We start from the raw sequence: 20845 nt of genomic DNA on the forward strand, positions 1-20845 counted from the left end.
AAAATAAAAATAATTTTGAAATTATAAATTCATTTTTTCATTGTTAGGCCAAGAATCTTTCAGACCACCCTCATAAATGTAGTTGCAGAATTTTAGTTTATTCACTGGTGATATAGTAATTTTTTTTCTATAAACTGTGTGTCATAAGTAAATTAAACTATTTAATATAAATGATTTATATTAAAATTCAATAGTCTGAAATTATTGTATTCTTTCAGGATACTTCACAGTTCCAAGAGAACCACACTGGTATAAAATAAATATCAACCAGACTGGATTTTTTCGTGTGATGTATGATAGAGAAAATTGGCTTGCTCTGATTAACATGCTTAATACAAATCATGAGGTATTGGGGAAAAAAATTAGTTGAAGAATAATTTTATTTTTCTGTGCTGCAGCACAGAGTAAGATTTAATATCTATAATAGTTTTTCAAGTAAATTAGATTTGATTTGTTAAAATGGCAGTGTATGTCTCATTCTCTCTCTCTCTCTCTCTCTCTCTCTTTCACACACACACTCACATGCAATATTTATATATTTTTCATATAATTCAAACATGCACTGAATCAGCTATTGGTTTTATAGTAGTGAGTATTCACTACTATAAAGAAAATTCTGAAGCCCATTTATACTTGTCTAATTTAAATATGTATGATTGACACTCTCTCTCTCCCAAAGGTCTGGAAGATTATTTATATATATATATGATCCTTCTGGCACACAGCAACCATTTTATTGGTTAACTGTTTGTTGTATTTACTTATTATTCTGTTCTTTAAATTACTTGTTTGTTCCACGCACTGATGATATGCTGTTTATTTCAGATACAAAGAAACTTGTTAACTTCATTAAAGTTATTTACTGTGTCTTATGTGTTCTGTCTCTTCATTTCTATTAAGATCATGATGTACCTCTTTTCCTAACACCTTCTAGATCAAAATTATGCAAAACTCTAAGATCGAAAACTATGATCTACGAGTTGCATGCCAAAGAACTATTGGCGAATCCAAGCGTAAGTGACCACTTGGTAGTACAGCACCAAGGCAACTCAAAGCAAAGGTGGAGCAAGATCCCTCACTATCCTTGATATTTTCTCATAATGTGAAAACACAGCTCCTAGGAGATGTAATACTGCTTTACATTATGAGGAGAGGTCACTACCCAGACTGGTTTCAACCTTTTTTGAAGTCTCATCAGTTAGTAGGTAGACCTGGATGATATCAAAGTTTAAATGAAAAGAACTTACATACTTTCACTATACAAATGCCAGAGTGGTGTGCCCATATGTACTATATATTATATTATATTATAATTAAGATGAAAAGCCAAAAGGCTATATTTTCTGGCGAAGTTAACTATCGGCGAATCCAAGCATAAGTGACCACTTGGTAGTACAGCACCAAGGCAATTCGAAGCAAATTTAATTAAACTAATTTAATTAACTTTGCCAGAAAATATAGCCTTTTGGCTTTTCATCTTAATTATAATATAATATATAATACATATGGGCACACCACTCTGGCATTCGTATAGTGAAGGTATGTAAGTTCTTTTCACTTAAACTTGGATATCATCCAGGTCTACCTACTCACTGATGAGACCTCAAAAAAGGTTGAAACCGGTCTGAGTAGTGACCTCTCCTCATAATGTAAAGCAGTATTACATCTCCTAGGAGCTGTGTTTTCACATTATGAAAAAATATCAAGGATAGTGAGGGAGCTTGCTCCACCTTTGCTTCGAGTTGCCTTGGTGCTGTACCACCAAGTGGTCACTTATGCTTGGATTCGCCAATAGTTCTTTGGCATGAAAAACTCGTAGATCGTAGTTTTTCGATCTTAGAGTTTCGCATACTGGCTGTAAAATAATAAGGGATTTTTATCCCCTTAATTTAATTAACTTCGCCAGAAAATATAGCCTTTTGGCTTTTCATCTTAATTATAATATAATATAATATATAGTACATATGGGCTCACCACTCTGGCATTCGTATAGTGAAAGTATGTAAGTTCTTTTAACTTAAACTTTGATATCATCCAGGTCTACCTACTCACTGATGAGACCTCAAAAAAGGTTGAAACCAGTCTGGGTAGTGACCTCTCCTCATAATGTAAAGCAGTATTACATCTCCTAGGAGCTGCGTTTTCACATTATGAGAAAATATCAAGGATAGTGAGGGAGCTTGCTCCACCTTTGCTTCGAGTTGCCTTGGTGCTGTACTACTAAGTGGTCACTTACGCTTGGATTCGCCAATAGTTCTTCGGCATGATACTCGTAAATTATAGTTTTCGATCTTAGAGTTTCGCATATTGGCTGTAAAATAATAAAGGAATTTTATCCCCTTAATTTAATTAACTTCGCCAGAAAATATAGCCTTTTGGCTTTTCACCTTCTAGATCATTTAACCTTTTCTTATTGACTAAGAAAATGTCTGCAAATGTTCTATATTCTGACAGTATGGAGTCTCCTATTATTAGTCTTATGCAATGTCATAAGACTAATAATAGGTTCCATAACCCAAAACAGAGAGCAAAGTTATAAATTTTTAGTTTTTGTTTTTACTACTGTTTTTCCAAACTTTATGTAAGTTTTTAAAATCTCCAGAAGCTATTCTTAATCTTCTATCCACTTCATGACTCACCTCACTTCTATTAGTTACACAGTTATAAAGATAACTGAAGTGACTCATCTTTATCAGCTGTTCTCATTACTTTTCTTTTCTCAAGATTGACAGTCAAACCTAGTTGACCACCTGAATCATCAATATAATTGATGAACTCTCTCAGTAACTAGTTCTGTAACTGAATTAATTATTCCTAACATTAATTATTCCAATCTATACTGTCATAATTTAAATCACCCATAATAATTACCTTCCTTTGTTCACTAATCCAAGTTGTTTATACATTTCTTCATCACCACCTCCACATTCCCTGGCCTATAACAACATCCAACTAAATATGTCTTCCTCTCAACCTCTACATTACACCACACTGCCTCATAACAATTGCCACTATTTTCCTCTTTTATGTCTATCTTATGAGAACTTCATTCCCCTGCTATCATCATCAGCACTTCCCCTTCCTTCTTGTCCTTTCTATCCTCACGAAAAATAGTGTATCCTTCCATTTCTATTCCCGTTATGATATCATCTTCATTCAACCATGTTTCACTTATTCCAATGATTTTGGGCCAAAGAAACTCAATCCTTGAAACCAATTCGTCCCCCTTATTTCTGATACTGCTTGCATTTGTAAACTAATACAGTAATTCATTTTTAGGTCTATAACTAGTCCTATCCAAGCCACTTGTTGGTTGTGATTTCCCCACCACACCTGTCCAGTTACCTTTATCACCACTTACCATATATATCTGCTCAGTCTCAACTTCCCCAGCCACACTGCAATATACGCAATCTTCATACACACATTCACTGCCACTTTGAACATCTACTCTCTCTCTATGCCATGTCTCCATGTCCATCCAGGACCCCCCCCCCAGTTCTCTGCTCCTCTTGCATTCCCATTCTATCTTCATCTCGCATTGCTACTGTTTCCACTGTCAAGCAGTTCTGTCTCTTCAATACCACTCTACTGATTTTTCCTTTCTTTTCTTTCTTCTGATCTCTTGTATGCATCACACACTGTCCTTCCGCACACTGTTCTTCCATCCAGCAACACTTTCTCCAAAGCCATTCAAATACAACCCATCATGCCTGTATAATTTCATTCTTCTCTCAAACACATGCCATACGTCCACAAACTGTACTCCCTTCTCCTTACACAGCTTCGCCTAGCATACCATTCATGATTTTGGTTCTTCATTGCAACTCATCATCGTCATACCTCGGCAACATACTGGCAACCTTTCCTACTATACTGTTATCTTTCACTCTTCTCAATAGCCACCTGATATTCGCCCTCATATTCTCCTCATGTCCACTTTGATCATTTGTCCCCACAATTGCAATAACTCTCTTGCTTGTTTCTTCCTCACATGCAACACCTTAATTATCCTACTCATTCTCCCTCGTGGATAGCAGACCTTGTGAACTCTCTCAGTAACTAGTTCTGTAACTAAATTAAAATCTAACATGGTTGTAGTATCCATAATTTTACTAAAATGTCTATAATCTCAACTCTAGAGCATAGGGAAATATTAGATTTGTGAAGTTTAGGTACCCATAAATATAAGGTGGTTTAACATGAGCAGGATTTATTTTGTTGATGATTACTTTTAGCCAAGTCACTTTTTTCAATAATTTATGAACTTTTTTCTTTTGAGACATAGTGTGGTCTCAATCAATAATTTGGTAAATAGAATTATCACTTAGTAGAAGATCCTGCTTTATTTTTCTTTTTTTTTTTTTTGTAATCTTCATTCATGATAACTGTGGCATTACCATTATCAGCTTTAGTAACCATAATATTTTTATTCTTATATAACCTTTCTAAAGCTTCTTGCTATTTCATTCTGTGGTATATGGCTTTTAGGTGGTTTAGATTTGTTTAAAATGCTCTCTAAATGCACATTATTGGCTATTTTAGGTGAAAGATTGTAAATGCCTCATTCTATGTTCATCATAATTTCTAGTTTTGGAACTTGTTTAGGTATAACAGCGAAGGTGTGTCCATGACTGAGAGCATTCTTAGTTTCTTCTGTAAGTTCTTGTGATGATAAATTTATGACCAAGTGATCTCATCAAGGATCGCATGGTCATACTAAAGCTCCATATACTACATTGGCACTGTTGTATTTCTTCAAGTGCCTGCTTTTTTTTTTTTGCTGAAACTTTACAGATGTGATATAGGATAATCCATAGTAGTTCAGGATTTAAAACATTATTATTATTACGGGTATCTCCATGGAGTCAGTAGACATCTTCTTTATTTAGAGCCATCATAGTGCTGTTTAACTTGGTGAGCTCTATGCCAGTAGTGGCAGTTTGTTCATAGGAGTGCTGAACTTGCTCATGGGTAAATGTAGATTTTCTTAAAATTTGAGAAAAGCAGAAATAATATCACTATTATGGCATCATTTGAGGACTGCTGACCTGGTCGATTGAATGGCTAATTTCAGTTTCAACTTAACAAACTGTCATGATTTGTATACATTATCATCTCTGTGTACAATCATTAATCCAATAGACTAGTTCAGGTATTGAACATTATTATTATTATGAATATCTGACTTCCATGGAGTCAGAGACTCATTGTGGGAGATACACATTATTGCACAATAAGGTGTGACACCCTTATTTGGACATACTTATTTGGAGGACACAATTTGGAGTAAAGTGGATGACAAACAATATTAAACAGGAATTGCATGCGAAAAAGAGGCTATGGAAGAGATATAAGGAGACAGGTGAAGAGAGGATGCATGAAGAATATAAAACACAGGCCAGAAGAGTGACTAGTGTGGTAAGGAAAGCGAAACTCGAATATGAGAGGAGATTGGCCCTAAGATCCAAAGAAAATCCTAGGGAATTTTTTAGCTATGTGGCCAGCCGGAGGAGAAATGACTGTGGAAGAATGATATTGTGGGATAAAAATGGGAATAGAGTGACTGATACAAAGGACATAGTGGAATTGTTCAATGAACACTTTATTGGAATATTTCATCCTAGAGGAGTCAGTTTTAATGCTAGAGGGATAGGGCTGGTTCGAGGTTTAGAGGTACAGGAGGAGAGTGTGTTTCAGATACTGAGTACTCTGGATGTCAGTAAAGCTTTGGGACTGGATGGCATTTCACAACGAGTTTTGAGAGAATGTGCTAGGGAACTGACAGTGCCTTTAACCTGGCTTTTCAATGAAAGTCTGGCTTCGGCAAAGGTACCCAGAGAGTGGAAGGAAGGTAAGATAGTGCCATTGCATAAGGGTGGTAACAGACTGGAAGTGTCTAATTATAGGCCAGTCTGTGTGTCATCAGTAGTTGTTAAGATCTTGGAGAAAGTAGTGAGGGACCGTATACAGCATTGGACAGATGAGGGTAATGTTATCTGTGAGAGTCAACATGGATTTGTGAAAGGGTGCTCTTGTTTTAGCAATATGCTAGCCTTTTATAATAAAGTTACAAGAACATTAGATGAGGGAAAGGCATATACTGCAATTTTCTTAGACTTAGCAAAGGCATTTGCCAGGGTGCCACATGATAAGCTGATATTTAAGTTGCAGCACATGGGTCAGGATGTCAGATTGGTCAACTGGATTCAGGATTGGCTGTCTGATAGGTATCAGAGAGTTGTGTATGGTGGAGCAGTTTCAAGGAGACAGAGGGTTACAAGTGGGGTCTCACAGGACTCAGTACTAGGACCTATATTGTTTAACCTTTATATCAATTACATTTCCAGTGAATTGCAATGGGATATTCAGTTGTTTGTGGATGATGCGAAGCTGGGAAGGATTATTAGTAATAGTGCAGATGTGGTACACCTGCAAGAGGATTTGAATAAGCTAGATAGATGGGCAAATGAATGGGGATTTCAGTTCATGCAGCAAAATGTAAGGTCTTGAGGTTTGGGAAACATCGATGGGGTGCTGCATACTCTATGGGAGGAGTTATACTGGAGGAAGTAGGGGAGACAAGAGATCTGGGGTTGATGATTGATAGAAACCTGAAGTTTAAGGGACATATTGCAAAGGTGGTGAAGGTAACACAGAGGATTGCTGCAATTATGAGGACACTGACCTGCAGAGATAAGAGGGTGATCATTCCGTTGTATAAGTCTCTGATCAGACCACACTTGGACTATTGTTCTCAGATTTGGTACCCAGAATTTGAAGGGGATAAATTAACTGTGGAAAGGATACAAAGACGGGTGACAAAGATGGTTTCAGGACTGTACAAGGATAGTTATGAGGATTGACTGAGGGAATGTGGACTGCAGAATTTGGTGGATAGAAGAAGGAGAGGTGATATGATTGAGGCTTTTAAACTGTTGAGAGGTGGTTACAGGGTTGACACTGGGGAGTTCTTTTGCTTGGTTGAACAGCGGGAAGGAGTGATGACAAGAGGCCATCCCTGGAAGTTACGAAAGGAAACTGTGAGCAAGAGGGTGAGGAGTGGTTTCTTTGCATGGAGAGGGTGGTTGAGCCGTGGAATGCATTGCCTGATGGAGTGGTGAGGGCGAGAACGGTCAATGAGTTTAAGGAGTGGTATGATAGACTTTATGTTCTTAGGAAGGACCTCCCACGATGAGTCTTTTGACTCCATGGAGGCCTGAATAATAATAATAATAATAGTAATAGTAATAATAATAATAATAATTATATATAGAAATATGACTTCTGCATTACTTCAACCTTGGTATCACTTCTTGATCTGGTTTAAAATTCGATGTAGCTTAGAATTTTACAAGCTCTTTACATTGACTTTTACAGAGGTCACATCTCAAAAGATTGTGTTATAAAAATAACCTTGAATGCTAAAAGCCTATGTAAATAATCCGATGGGAATTAACCTGCTCAAACTTTGTAAACAAAGAACGTCCAAAATTGGTAAAAACAAGAGTAATGCTTTGCCACTGGAAGCTTTATATTATTGCTCTGACTAAGTGAATAAGAAACTTTTGTTTATGAGCTCTGTATGTGACCACCTTCAAGGTCAATATTAAAAGGGTCAGCAAGAATCAGACAAGGTTCTGCTGTCCGACAAAATGGATTTTAGGAGTGCACTTAAAAGAAGAAAGAAATAGTCAGCTTTAGTAATAGATCAAGGAGTCGCGCCAAATTCTTTTGGGGTCTCAACCTTCATTCAAAGTTCCAAAGAAGGAGAGATAAAAGCCATCGAAGACTATCAAGGACACGACTATTTGACTAGGTCACGCCGAATAACCAAATAGAGGTTGGAAGGAGGTAGAGAAGAGAAGGATGCCAATCCACCGGAAGCCAGGAAGCCATCTAGATTTATGACATTGCAGCGGAAAGTCGCCGTAAGCTATTGACCAAGGAGTGGACTTCAGTACCAGAGAAGAATGCACCACCACCGACGGGAATACATATACTCCATATGTTGGATCCCGTTGCCCGTGCCGGAAATCTGTGTTCCAGAACCCGCCAACATCTCTGATGATATGTCTGGAATGTAGTCTGGATCTGGAATATAGCTGGTGATGCGAGACACTGTAGGAAGAAATCCAAAACCTGAGATGGAAGAAAAGTTTAGGACTCTAGAACGGAACCATAAATAAGTGTAGGTCAAAGATGCCAGAGCTTATGTGAGTTTGTTCCTTTTATATGTTCTATTTTTTTATGTAATCTAGGAGAACTATATATAGTGGACTGATAAATATAAGGTGCTAAGAATAAGCAGTGTCTATGAGGAAGTTTTTATTGGCTTGTTAGTAATTGGAGTACATATTTGTAATAGCTTAGTATAGCAAATTAATTTCCTCATAAATAGATAAGAATTTTATTCACTAAGCAGGAAAGTGAAAGGATATTTTATGTTGTATAGTTGTCAAGAATTGAAAAGGAAGTTTTAACATTCAGCTTTAACGAATAGGTAGAAGGAGTAACCTCCCTATTGTACAGTTGGTGTAATTTTGTCTTAGTGTAAATAAATGTGTTTATTATATGTCAGTAGAGTGCCACCTGATCTTTGATTTACAATGCACTGTTTCAAAATAAACTTGAGTCTGTGAGCAGGAAACAAATAAGGTACTAGAAATGATAGTAAGTGTACGTGGACCACGACTGTATATGATAATTGATTGAAAGAAGTTTATATTAGAGAGAGAGAGAGAGAGAGAGAAGTCTGCCGGACATATTACCAAGTCTTATGCCGAGAAAAGAATACTGGTGGAGCAGTCTAAACAAATAAATTTTGTACGAGTGAGTGAATCACGTTACATAGATAGAGATAGCAACTAAAGACACATAAGATAGAAACAGAAATTAGTAATGATATAGAGGGCAACATTTCATAATAGGCCAAAATAAAAATAGAGATGCACGTTTACACTGGCTCCCACTGATACAGTTTTGTGCAAAAGTGGTTGCTTTCTCTGGGATATGAGGTTTTGCTCTCTTAGTCACTGAGTGGAACCACTGCTGAGTAAAATGATCCTTTGGGTTGCTCGCACTTGCTGAGTTTAGAGTGATCTGGAGGATCGCCTGAGTTTTTGGAGACTTCCCTTCACTTATATAGTGAAACCAGTCTGGGTAGTGGCCCTTCCCCCAATGTATAGCATTGCACATGGCCATAAAGATATGTGCTTTGCATTATGAGACAATAAGGGTTCTTCAGGATCTAGCTCCTGCTGAGAGGGACTTAAGATTTTGGAGGAGTTTCACCTTCAGAGAACAACTTGAGTCTCTGGGGATTGGCATTTTCTGGCAGGGTCTCTATTGGTGCCATGTCAGTGGGTGCTTTTCTCTGGAATATGAGCTGCTCTGCTCAGTGGTAGGGTGAGCCTGTCACTGAGTGGAGCCAATGCTGAATTGGATGATCTCTCAGTCACTCCCTATGAGTGACTGAGAGATCGTGGTCTGGGAGATCGCCTAATTTTTAGAGATGGCGTTACTTATACAGTGAAGTGATTGCCATGCTGAGATTTGAGTGGCTCTGTTCGGGGGTAGGGTTTTGCCTGTCTCTGAGTGGTAGGGAGTGAGCCTGCTATTGGGCAGTGCCACTGCTGAAGGTTTCTCTCTGTGGCAGGGTGGGCCTGTCACTGAGTAGAACCACTGCTGAGTAAAATGATCCTTTGGGTTGCTCACACTTGCTGAGTTTAGAGTGATCTGGGGGATCGCCTGAGTTTTTGGAAACTTCGTTTCACTTATATAGTGAAACCAGTCTGGGTAGTGGCCCTTCCCCCAATGCATAGCATTGTACATGTCCGTAAAGATATGTGCTTTGCATTATGAAACACTAAAGCAATTAATGTGAAGTCATTGGCCTCTGTATTCAAGTAGCCCAGTCATGATGTTACTTACTTCATGGTCAAACTTTTATTTGCTTACGCTTGGATAAAAGATTAAACCAAGAATATAATTTCTCATTTTATTTTATTTAATTTATTACCTTATAAAGAAGTTAATATTTGCCTATTTGTACTTGTCAATGTGTTCTTCAACATCCAAGTAATACTTTGAGCTATGCTACAAACTCAACCATTCCCATGCACTATTGACATTCTTCCACAGTTGCTTCTTAAGCCATATTACATCTCCAAGCTGCTTCTTAATTTTATCCTAATAACCTGCTTTGTAATTCAACATATAGCCCTTTTTAACTTTATGTTATGTCCTTCCTTCTTTATGAAAATAAAATAATTGCTGAGACAAATTTGCAATGAACAATCAATATTAAAATTACAAAAGCTGTGATAACAGTCAGCAAAACACGAATGACACTTTGATTCTTTAAAAGATCTCTAGAATAGGTAGCATATTTTGATTCATGTATGGTGGTTATCTGGGATAGCAAATTAAATATGGATGTAGCTAATAGAATAATCAAGAAGAACTTCATGAAGACAATTCAATTCACTTAATTCAATATTATTATTATTACGGGAAACTCCAAGGAGTCCTTAGACTCATCGAGGGAGGCCCTAAACATCATGTCAACAACTATTCAGCTTCCACAAAGTATCTATCATACTGCGTGGAAGCTGAATATCGATTTGCATATAGCAGTAGGATTGGATGGCATGTCACTCTGTGTAATATAAGAATGTGCAAGAGAACTGCCTCTGACCAAGCTTCACCTAAGTCTTAGATCTGGAAGGTTCTGAGGGAGTAGAAAGAAGGTTAGATAATTCCATTACATAAAGGAGGCTCTAGAACAGAAACAGCAAATTACATCCAATTAGCAGCTCAGGACTAGTGAGTTGAGGTATTCAAAAAGTTGGTTAAAGGTAGAAATTAGGAATTAGTAGATATGAATATGATACTCTGTGGTAAGAGGCATGATTTTTTTGAAGTTAGGTCCTGCATTAGTGAATTATTCACATTTTATAATAGAGTGACAGCTGAGATGGATAAAGAAAATGGCTATACCATGATGCTGATGGATTTTGCAATGCATGAAAAACTATTACATAAGTTGGAGCAGCAATGGGAATGGCTATAGAGCTGGTAGCATGGATTGGAATGGCTGACCAACGACCAGAAAGTAGAATATGGTGGAGTAGAATTCAGGAGAATGAGGATGACTAATGGAGTGCCTCACTGATCTGTACTAGGCTGCTGTTGTTTAATTTTTATATTAATGATAGAGGGAAATCATTTGAGTGGGTGCATTTAGTTGTTTGCTGATGATCCAAAATTGGTGAGCAACAGTTGATAAAGATAATATAGAGAGCTAGCCATCTGATTTAAATAAACTGGCAATGTGAGCAATGGATAGTGGCTCTAAGTTTAATATGTTAAAGTGTAAGGTTATGAAAAAAATTACATTAATGGTATTGGACTGCAAGGAATTGATGCTACTATAATATAAAGTTCAGATGACATACTCCAAAATAAGTTGGCAAAATAGCTCAAAAGGATTACTTGGAATGTGAAGAATACACCAACAAGTAAATATAAAGAGATTATCATCCCTCTTTATAAAACTATGATACAGCAGTATTTTGACTACGGTGCATAGATCTGGTCGCCTTGGTTTCTTGGGAATCAGGATGTGACAGAGAGGATCCACACATGTGTGACCAAGCTGTGAGGGTGGGTTGCAAAGCTTAGTTGATAGGTAAAAAAGAGGGGCCATGATAGAAACTTATAAGTCACGAAAGGGATTTTATGAGATTGATACAAAAGAAATTTTTCGATACATGATGAGTACAGAGAGGGATAACCCCTCCCTTGGAAGTCATGTATGAGGCTGGTTTAGTACTATGGGTGTGAGGAATAGATTTTGTGCTTTTAAAGTGGCAAATGACTGTAATGGATTGCAAAAGATGGTTGCAAGTACTTCAATGGGGGAGTGAATTTAAAGAGAGGTATGATAGGTATTGTGTGAATAATGGTCAGTGTGGACCTCCCATGATGTCCATGGAATATACATGGAACAAGAGAGAGAAACCAGCTAAAACACATGTTGTAGTGTGTTTGGCTGGAATAACTAGCAAAATCCAATTAATAATGAAGAAATTATAAAATAACTTGGCATATTAATATTCGAGAATGGATAAGCAGAGATAATGCGAGATATTAGCAGAGTCTCATGCTAATAATAATAATAATAATAATAATAATAATAACAATGATAATAATAACAGTAATAATAGAGTTATACAGAGTACATCACAAAACATATGATTGGCTGATTGCACCAAGTCAATTAAGAACACCTGGTGAGTGTATTGTCTTCATTAATTGAATGTTTTCTCCAGACAGTTTAAAAATAATTAAAAATAATCTCCACATGTAACCAAAAAATAAATGAAAAAGAGTTTGGAAAGATGTACTAGTAAGAAGACACAATGTTCTGTAATTTTTTGTCTGTATGATCACATTTTAAATTTTATATGAGTTGACTATTAATTAACATTTGAAATTAGCAGTTCTATATTATTTCAGAAATTGTATCCAACAGATAGAGCCAACATTTTGGATGATGCACTTACTTTAGCAAGGTATGTAGTTAATTTTTATTTTTATTTCTATTACTGGTTCTCATTTTTGCATGGCTTTATTATTATTATTGTGGGCTACTTTGTGGAGTCTTTAGACTCATCAAGGGAGCTAAACATCATGCCAAGCACTATTCATCATTCACACAATATCTATCATACTTTGCTTTGAACTCATTCACAGTCATGGCACCCACGGCAGATTATATACGCAACCTATTCCACTCATTCACCATTCTCCTGGCAAAAAATCTAGTCCTGACACCCCTGATAACTACACTCCTTTGCAGTTTCCAAGGATGTCCCCTAGTTCTCTCACTGAAGACGTGTTCTGCAACATTTCTTCTGTATTAATCTTGCAAAAATCCTTCATTTTGTAATTTGTGTCTCAATCATACCACCCCTTTTCTGCTTGTCAACCAATTCCTGTAGGCCAAAAATCTTACAATCTTACAAACTTTCATCATAAGGTTCATTCTATAGACCTGATACATCTTGGATGCTCTCCACCTCCTTCTCATCCCAGGACCGACATTACCATTTAGGCAAACTAGGCAACTGCCTAGGGCGCAAGCCATGAAGGGGCACAAAAATTCAAGCTATGCTTTATTCATACTTTACTAAAATATCAAAATTAAATAGTGATATATGATTTAGGTATCGATTCTTTTTCCTTATCCCTCGCACATCACACTATTTTACTATTTAACTTTTGGTTCTTTTTTGTTCCTTACCTAAATGATTTGAACTTACCACTATTTAAAATTCAGTTAAGATAAATATTTTAAAATGTTAACATTTTAAAATATTAAATTTTGGTATTTTATAACTTTTTTTTTTTTTTGTAAATGAATTATAACAGAGAATTTTCCAATTAATCAAAAAAGAAAATAAAAAAAGCTCTATTAATTTGCCTATTAATTTAACCTGAAAGACAATTTTATTTTGTTTAATGTCAATTAGAAACATTTTAGTATATGTGGGGATTTAGTGGGGATTTTCCAAACAATGTGTGGAGAAAGTGGGGATTATGGAGATATTGAAAGGTGTTTCAATATCTCCATAAGTTGTTCCAAGTATCGAGCGATTGAATGAGGTGAGTTCATTTTATTTTCAATAATCAATTATTAAAAATTAATTTGTTAAAAATAATTTAAAAAACATTTATTAATTTTTCAAGTTAATTTTAGTGTCAAAAATGAATTAATGATAAATTAATTAATAATAACATGTGAGTAATTAATAAGTCTGTGACTTTTTTAAAAATACTTTTATTTTTATAAGAAAGTTTATTTATAAAAGTATAGTTTTTTAGTTAACTATGGCTGATTGAAAAACGACCCGCTGGAGCTCAGTATCGGAAAAGAAAATCAGAAAAAGCTAAAGAACTAGCAAAGCAAGAGGATTCTTTCTTGAAATATCTCTGCACAAGAGAAACAACTAATAAAGATGAACATGATAATTCTTTTGCTGAAGATACGAAAAATGAATGTTGTGTTACTCTTATTAACGATAACGATCCAAGAACAGATGTGCAAAATAAAGAAAACCAAAATACCAAAGGTAAACCAGAAGAAGAAGATACTACTATTCCTGTATTAAATTACAGTAATCCCGCAGATTGGTCTTCTCATTTTAACAATAATTTTCAAAATGGACCACAACAGATTGTGTCATACGATTTCCCCAAAGATTCACAAAAAATAAGATTTTCCTCTTTACACTACAAGAGGATACTTCCGAACAATGAAGTAGTATACTGTCGATGGTTAATATATTCAGTATCAAAGGATGCAGTTTTTGTTTTTGCTGTAAAATATTCAGTAAAAAAACTACATCAACTCTACAAAAATCAGGAGTCAAAGACTGGAAAAATATTGGAGTAATTCTTTCTTCACATGAAAGGAGTACTTCTCATTTAGAAAACTATCAAACTTGGAAAGAACTTGGATTGCAATTAATTGCAGAAACAACTCTTGATAATTTCAATCAGCAAACAATCAGAGAAGAACAGCAATACTGGCGTCAAATATTGAAACGTTTGATTGCTTTAGTTAGAGTACTTGGCATACAAACTCTTGCATTTCGCATTACTAACGAAAAGTTGTACACTGCCAGTAACAATAATTTTTTGAAGTTTGTAGAATATTTAGCTCTCTTTGATCATGTAATGAAAGAACATGTACGTAGAGTCAAAAGTCAAGAAATAATCATCCATTATTTAGGAAAAGATATTCAAAATGAGCTTATACAAATCTTGGCAAAAGCTATAAAAATAATATCTTATCCCTTGTAAAATCGGCAAAATATTATTCAGTCATCTTGGATTGCACTCCAGGCGTTAGCCATATTGAACAGCTGACAATGATTGTACGTTTTGTTGATATTGTCATTACATCAGATAGTGAGATGTCCAAACCTGAGGTAATAGTAAGAGAGCATTTTTTAGAATTTGTTCCTCTAGAGGAAACTACAGGTTCATTCATAACAGAAACTTTAATTGAACATCTAAGGCAAATGGAATTACCGATCGAGAATCTCTGTGGTCAATGATATGATAACAGAAGTAATATGAAGGCCAAAGAAAATGGTATTCAAAAGAGAGGTCTAGATATAAATCCTCGGGCCTTCTTTATTCCTTGTAGTTCACACTCTTTAAATTTAGTGGTCAAACGCTTCCAGGTGTTGTTTAGATGCAACCAGCTTCTTTACTTTAGTTCAACAGATTTATAAATATTTCTCTGCATCTACTCATCTTTGGCAAATTCTTTCTACTTGTATCTCGGACTTGACTATTAAACTGTTGAGTAACACAAGTTGGGAGAGCTGTATTGATGCTTTAAAACCACTAAGGTATCATCTTGTCAGTATATATGATGCACTCATGCAAATTTTTGATGACCCAAGATTAAATAATTCAACTGGAAATACTACCCGACATGAAGCAAAAGCCCTTGCTTCCATTTGTAAATTTAAGTTCATAGTATCCCTTGTCATGTGGTACAACATCCTTTATGAGGTAAACATTTCAAGCAAAATGATACAGAGAAAAGAGGCTGATTTAAATTCAGTTATGAAGCAACTACAAGTAACCAAAGAATACCTTCTAGAATGTAGAACTGATAAGGGTTTTGAAAAAATTTTGACTGATGCTGTTGAAACCGCAAAAGAACTGGAGATTCAACAGAATTTTGAAATAGAAAGAAACAGAAAGAGAAGACAAAGACGGCAGTTCGAATATGAATGTCAAGATGAGGCTTTGCAAGATCCTCAGCAGACGTTCAAAATAGAATTTTACTATTGTGTATTGGATATGGCTACACAGTCAATTGAAGAGAGGTTCCAACAACTTCAGCAGCATAATGTTCTATTTGGATTTCTTTATGATATATATAATATCACTGAAAAAACAACTGCTGATTTACTAAATGATTGCAAAAATCTTGAAAATGTTTTGATTCATAATGCTAATAAAGATATTGATGCCGAGGATCTCTGCAATGAACTTCAAGCAATAGCTCGAAGACTTCCAAAATCCATGCCACCACAAGAAGTACTATTCTTTATAGTACAGCAAAATCTTGTCGACTGCATACTCGATGTTTTTGTTGCACTAAGAATTCTCCTGACACTTCCAGTTTCAGTAACAAGTGGAGAATGTAGTTTCTCAAAGTTAAAACTTATTAAAACATATTTGCGCTCAACAATGTCTCAAAACAGGTTAACAGATTTGGCAACAATTTCAATCGAACATGAGCTAGCTTCTACACTAGATTTAAAGGAAATGGTAGAAAATTTTGCAAAATTGAAGGCAAGAAAAATTAAAATTTGATTTTCACATATTATACATATTGTATATTACTTTGTATATTATTAATAAAATATGCCAAAATAATTTTTATTTTTTATATTTAAAATTTCATTTAAAAAAATATCCAACTTGTGAAATAAGGGGTACACTTGTAAACTTTGCCTAGGGAGCAAAATAACCTGGCACTGGCACTGCTTCTAAGGCACATTGTACTGTATCAATCCACTGACATTTTGGTCTTCCTCTGTATCTTTTCCTTCCATCCTGGAAAAAAATACTTGTTTAGCTAACCTTTCCCCTCCCATTCTGTTTAAGTGACCATACCACCTGAGATTAGCTCTGCTAACACATTCTTGAATGCTAACAATATCAAGTTCTTTCCTAATAGCCTTGTTTTTAATATGATACAGCCATTGATGTCTCCTGTTCAGTCCCCTAATCTTTCTCAGGACTCTCATATCTCTGGTCTCCAGTCTTTGATCAAGAGTTTTATTTCTAACCCAGCTCTCAGATCCATAAATCAAAATTGGTTTTGAACACCATCTTGTGTACAGCTAGTTTAGTGTTTTGACTAATCGCTGTCTTATTCCATATAAATTTATTCAGTTGACTTCCTACCATACCAGATATGCTAATTCTGCTGTCTATTTCCAAATTTAATTTACCCTCTTCACTAAATGACTGGCCTGGTCGGCCGAGTGGTTAGCATATCCTCTCTCCAGCCAAAAGGCTGCAGATGTGAATCCTGCTGTGGACTTGGACGTTTATGATTGTCTGTGGAAATACTAGTGGTGGTGGTGGTGGGTGGTAGATTGCATTGGTGTAGTTGCGGTTCATTGTAGTTGGTGGATTGAGTGGTGAGACAGCACTGTAGAGTAGGTGCCCTCCCTCGATGAGTCCTTGGACTCCCTGGAGGTGTCACATAATAATAATAATAAATATTGTGCATAAATAGCTGAAATGTTTTACTTGTTCTGTAGGTCCTCCATTCAGGATGCAGTTGATGTTTCAGTATTTCTGCATATTTTCATTATCTTTGTCTTTTTAATGCTGATTTTCATGCCAAATTTATTACAGCAGTTATTCAATTTGGTGAAGGAATCATGCAGACTTTTCATGGATTTATTTAGGAGTATAACATAATCTGCATAAAGTAAAGAGCTGAGATTAACATCTCCAATTTGGATATCAGGTTTAATACCACTTTCCATCATACTGTGATCAATATAGATGATGAATAATAGTGGAGATAATGTGCATCATATTGGAGGCTTAATGGATTGTATATACAGCACTCAGAAAGGATTAAAACAGAATTTAATACTTCCTACTATTAAATACTCTAAACACCTTTTAATTTCTGGCCTTACAACTATGCCCTCTCTATAAACCTTACTATATTTCTTCTATAATCTACTCTTTCCCCTTCAATATACCCTATTCCTCCTATGGGTTTAAATTCGGAAGAAGGCTAGTTCAGAAGCCTTAAGGTAGCAGCCCTACCACTGAACTATTCCATCGTCATGTTCTGACCATGATTATGTTCTCCATGTCCCCTGACATGGAGAACATAATCCTACTTGTAAGCTGACAGAAAAAGATAATCGGATTGAATCTATGGGAAATGACCCCGGAATGGAAAAGGAAAACGAAAATGGAAACGACAAAATATAATACACATAGCAAACTGGAATGTAAGAGGAATAGCATATAAAGAAATAGAATTAGACCAGTTACTAAATGAAAGAAATTTTAAAATAACAGTAATCACTGAAACAAAAAAGAAATTAAAAGGAACTATGAGAACTGAAAATTTTAATGTGATATACAGTAGAGTCAGACCAAAGAGCACAAGCAGGAGTCATGATTTGGATTCATAACTCCCTTTCAAAACAGTTAAAACATTATAAATTATGGAATGAAAGAATAACAGAAGCTAAAATAAAAATAGATAGAGGCTATTTAACAATAATTGGTTTATATGCCCCAGAAGAAGGAAGAGAACAGGATAATATTGATTTTTATAATCAGCTACAAAACATATATAATAAAATAAATAAAAATGACTACATAATTTTAGCAGGAGACTTAAATGCAAGAATTGGGAACACGAAAATTAATAATAATATAGGAATACATGGAGAACACACTCTAAACAGAAATGGTAAAAAACTGATTGACTTTGTAGTTTATAATAACCAAAAAATAATGAATTCCTTCTATAAACATAAAGACATACATAAATATACTTGGGCAGCAAGAGGATGGAAATCAATATTAGATTACTTCATATTAAATGAAAAGACATCAAAATTTTCACTAGATGTTAGAGTTCACAGAGGATATGAAATAAGTAGTGACCACTTCCTTGTTAAAATAAAATTAAGATTACCACCTAAATGGCTACAAGTAACAAGAACAGAAAGAAAAATTGAAACATTTGTTTATAAAACTAGACTATTGAATGACACAAATGTAGAATGGCTATATGAACAAAGAATTAACCAATATCTAGATAAAATAAAACAAAATGAAGAAATAGAAATAGAATGGCTTAATATAAAAACGATACTAAATGCAGCAGCAAATGAAAGCTTAGGAAAGACCAAAAAATTCAATAAAAGAAAAAAACTGAAGATATGGGATGATACAATCAAAGAAATAATTAAAAAGAAAAAAGAAGCCTATCACAAATGGTTAAGCAGTAAAAGATTAGAAGATGAAATAGAATATAAAAAAATAAGAGCCATAGCTAAAAGAGAAGTCAGAAAAAGACATAGAGAATCATGGAATAAATTTGTTTCTAATTTAGAACATGATTTATATAAAATAAGACCCAATGTATATAAGATTTTGAAACACCTAAATGCAGATACCAAAGAAAACATAAAACTAAACACTGAATTAAAATTAGAAGAATTTCTAAATTACTACACAGAACTATGGACAGACAAATATTTTAAAAAAGACAACTGGCAAACAATTAACGAAAATGAAAAGGAAATAACTGAAGAAGAATTAGAAATCAGCCTGAAAGAAACAAGAAACGGAAAATCACCTGGAGAAGATAAGCTAGGTTCAGAACTATATAAATGCGCAGGAACAAGATTCAAAAAAAGACTCTTATTATTTTTAAATAAAATTTACTCAACTGGTATCTCCCCAATAGAATGGAAAAAAGCAATTGTGATTCCTATCTTTAAGAAAGGTAATAGAGATGACCCTAAAAACTATAGAGGTATCAGTATACTAAATTCCTGTTACAAAATATATAGCAGAATCTTAAATAACAAACTAATGAAATATTCTGAAAACTTTATTCTTGAGGTACAGAATGGATTTAGAAAAGGACGATCATGTATAGACCCAGCCTTTTGCCTAAAATTAATAGTAGAGAAAAGAAGAGAATATAATTTGGAAACACATATTACGACTTTGAAAAAGCATTTGACAAAGTTAAAAGAAACATATTATTTAACATACTAAAAGAAAGACAAATACCAAATAATATCCTAAAAGCTATCACAAATATATATGAAAATAATCAAATACAAATAAGATTAAATCATGAGCTATCATATACAAGAGAGATAAACCAAGAAACATATTATTTAACATACTAAAAGAAAGACAAATACCAAATAATATCCTAAAAGCTATCACAAATATATATGAAAATAATCAAATACAAATAAGATTAAATCACGAGCTATCATATACAAGAGAGATAAACCAAGGGGTCCGACAGGGATGTCCCCTCTCAGCAACTCTTTTTAATATCTACTTAAATGAAATAATAATAAAATGGAGTAAAAATTTACACCAAGGAATTAAACTTTCACCTACAGTTAACTTAAACACTCTCCTCTTTACAGACGACCAAATAATAATTACAAATTCTGAAGATAACTTACAGAAAGCTATTTTAAATCTAAATGAGATATCCAAAGATTATGGTATGATAATATCAACGGAAAAATCAAAAACTATGGCCTTTAAAGGACAAGATCCAGCAAGAACTAAAATAGTAATAGATAACAAGATCTTAGAACAGGTGAATTCATTTAACTCCTAGGATGTATGATCACATATGAAAATGAAAAAGATATAAACGCAAAAATTGCAAAATATTTAAAAATAACAGGTGTAATTAACTCTATATTTAAACCAAACCTAGTTCAAAAACAAACCAGGCTAAAAGTATACAATACATTAGCCTTACTGGTCTTAATGTATGGAAGCGAAATCTGGACAATAAAACAAAAAGACAAACAAAAATTAACAACAGCAGAAATGAAGTTTATGAGAAAAACTACAAAGTATACCCTATTTGATCCCAAAAGAAACGAAGATATTATGAAAGAATTAAACCAAGAACCAGTAATAGAAAAAATTAAAAAATATAAACATAAATGGATGGAACGCGTTCAAAGAATGAAAACAGAAAGATTACCAAAAC

The 20845-nt window shown here is 34.6% G+C and overlaps 1 protein-coding gene across 1 annotated transcript in view; it reads left to right on the forward strand.

Moving 5' to 3' along the window:
• LOC150096378 (glutamyl aminopeptidase-like) overlaps positions 1-20845 on the forward strand; it is a 365847-nt gene that overhangs the window by 193445 nt on the left and 151557 nt on the right. Inside the window, exons 10-11 of the mRNA XM_090409047.1 lie at positions 219-346; positions 12523-12578. Of these exons, the coding sequence (XP_090265173.1) occupies positions 219-346; positions 12523-12578 (184 nt within the window). The remainder of the gene's footprint in view (positions 1-218; positions 347-12522; positions 12579-20845) is intronic.

Source organism: Typopeltis vanoorti, chromosome 19 (genome assembly GCF_054136105.1).
Source record: "Typopeltis vanoorti isolate ZY-2024b chromosome 19, IOZ_Tvanoo_1.0, whole genome shotgun sequence".
Taxonomy (NCBI): domain Eukaryota; kingdom Metazoa; phylum Arthropoda; class Arachnida; order Uropygi; family Thelyphonidae; genus Typopeltis; species Typopeltis vanoorti.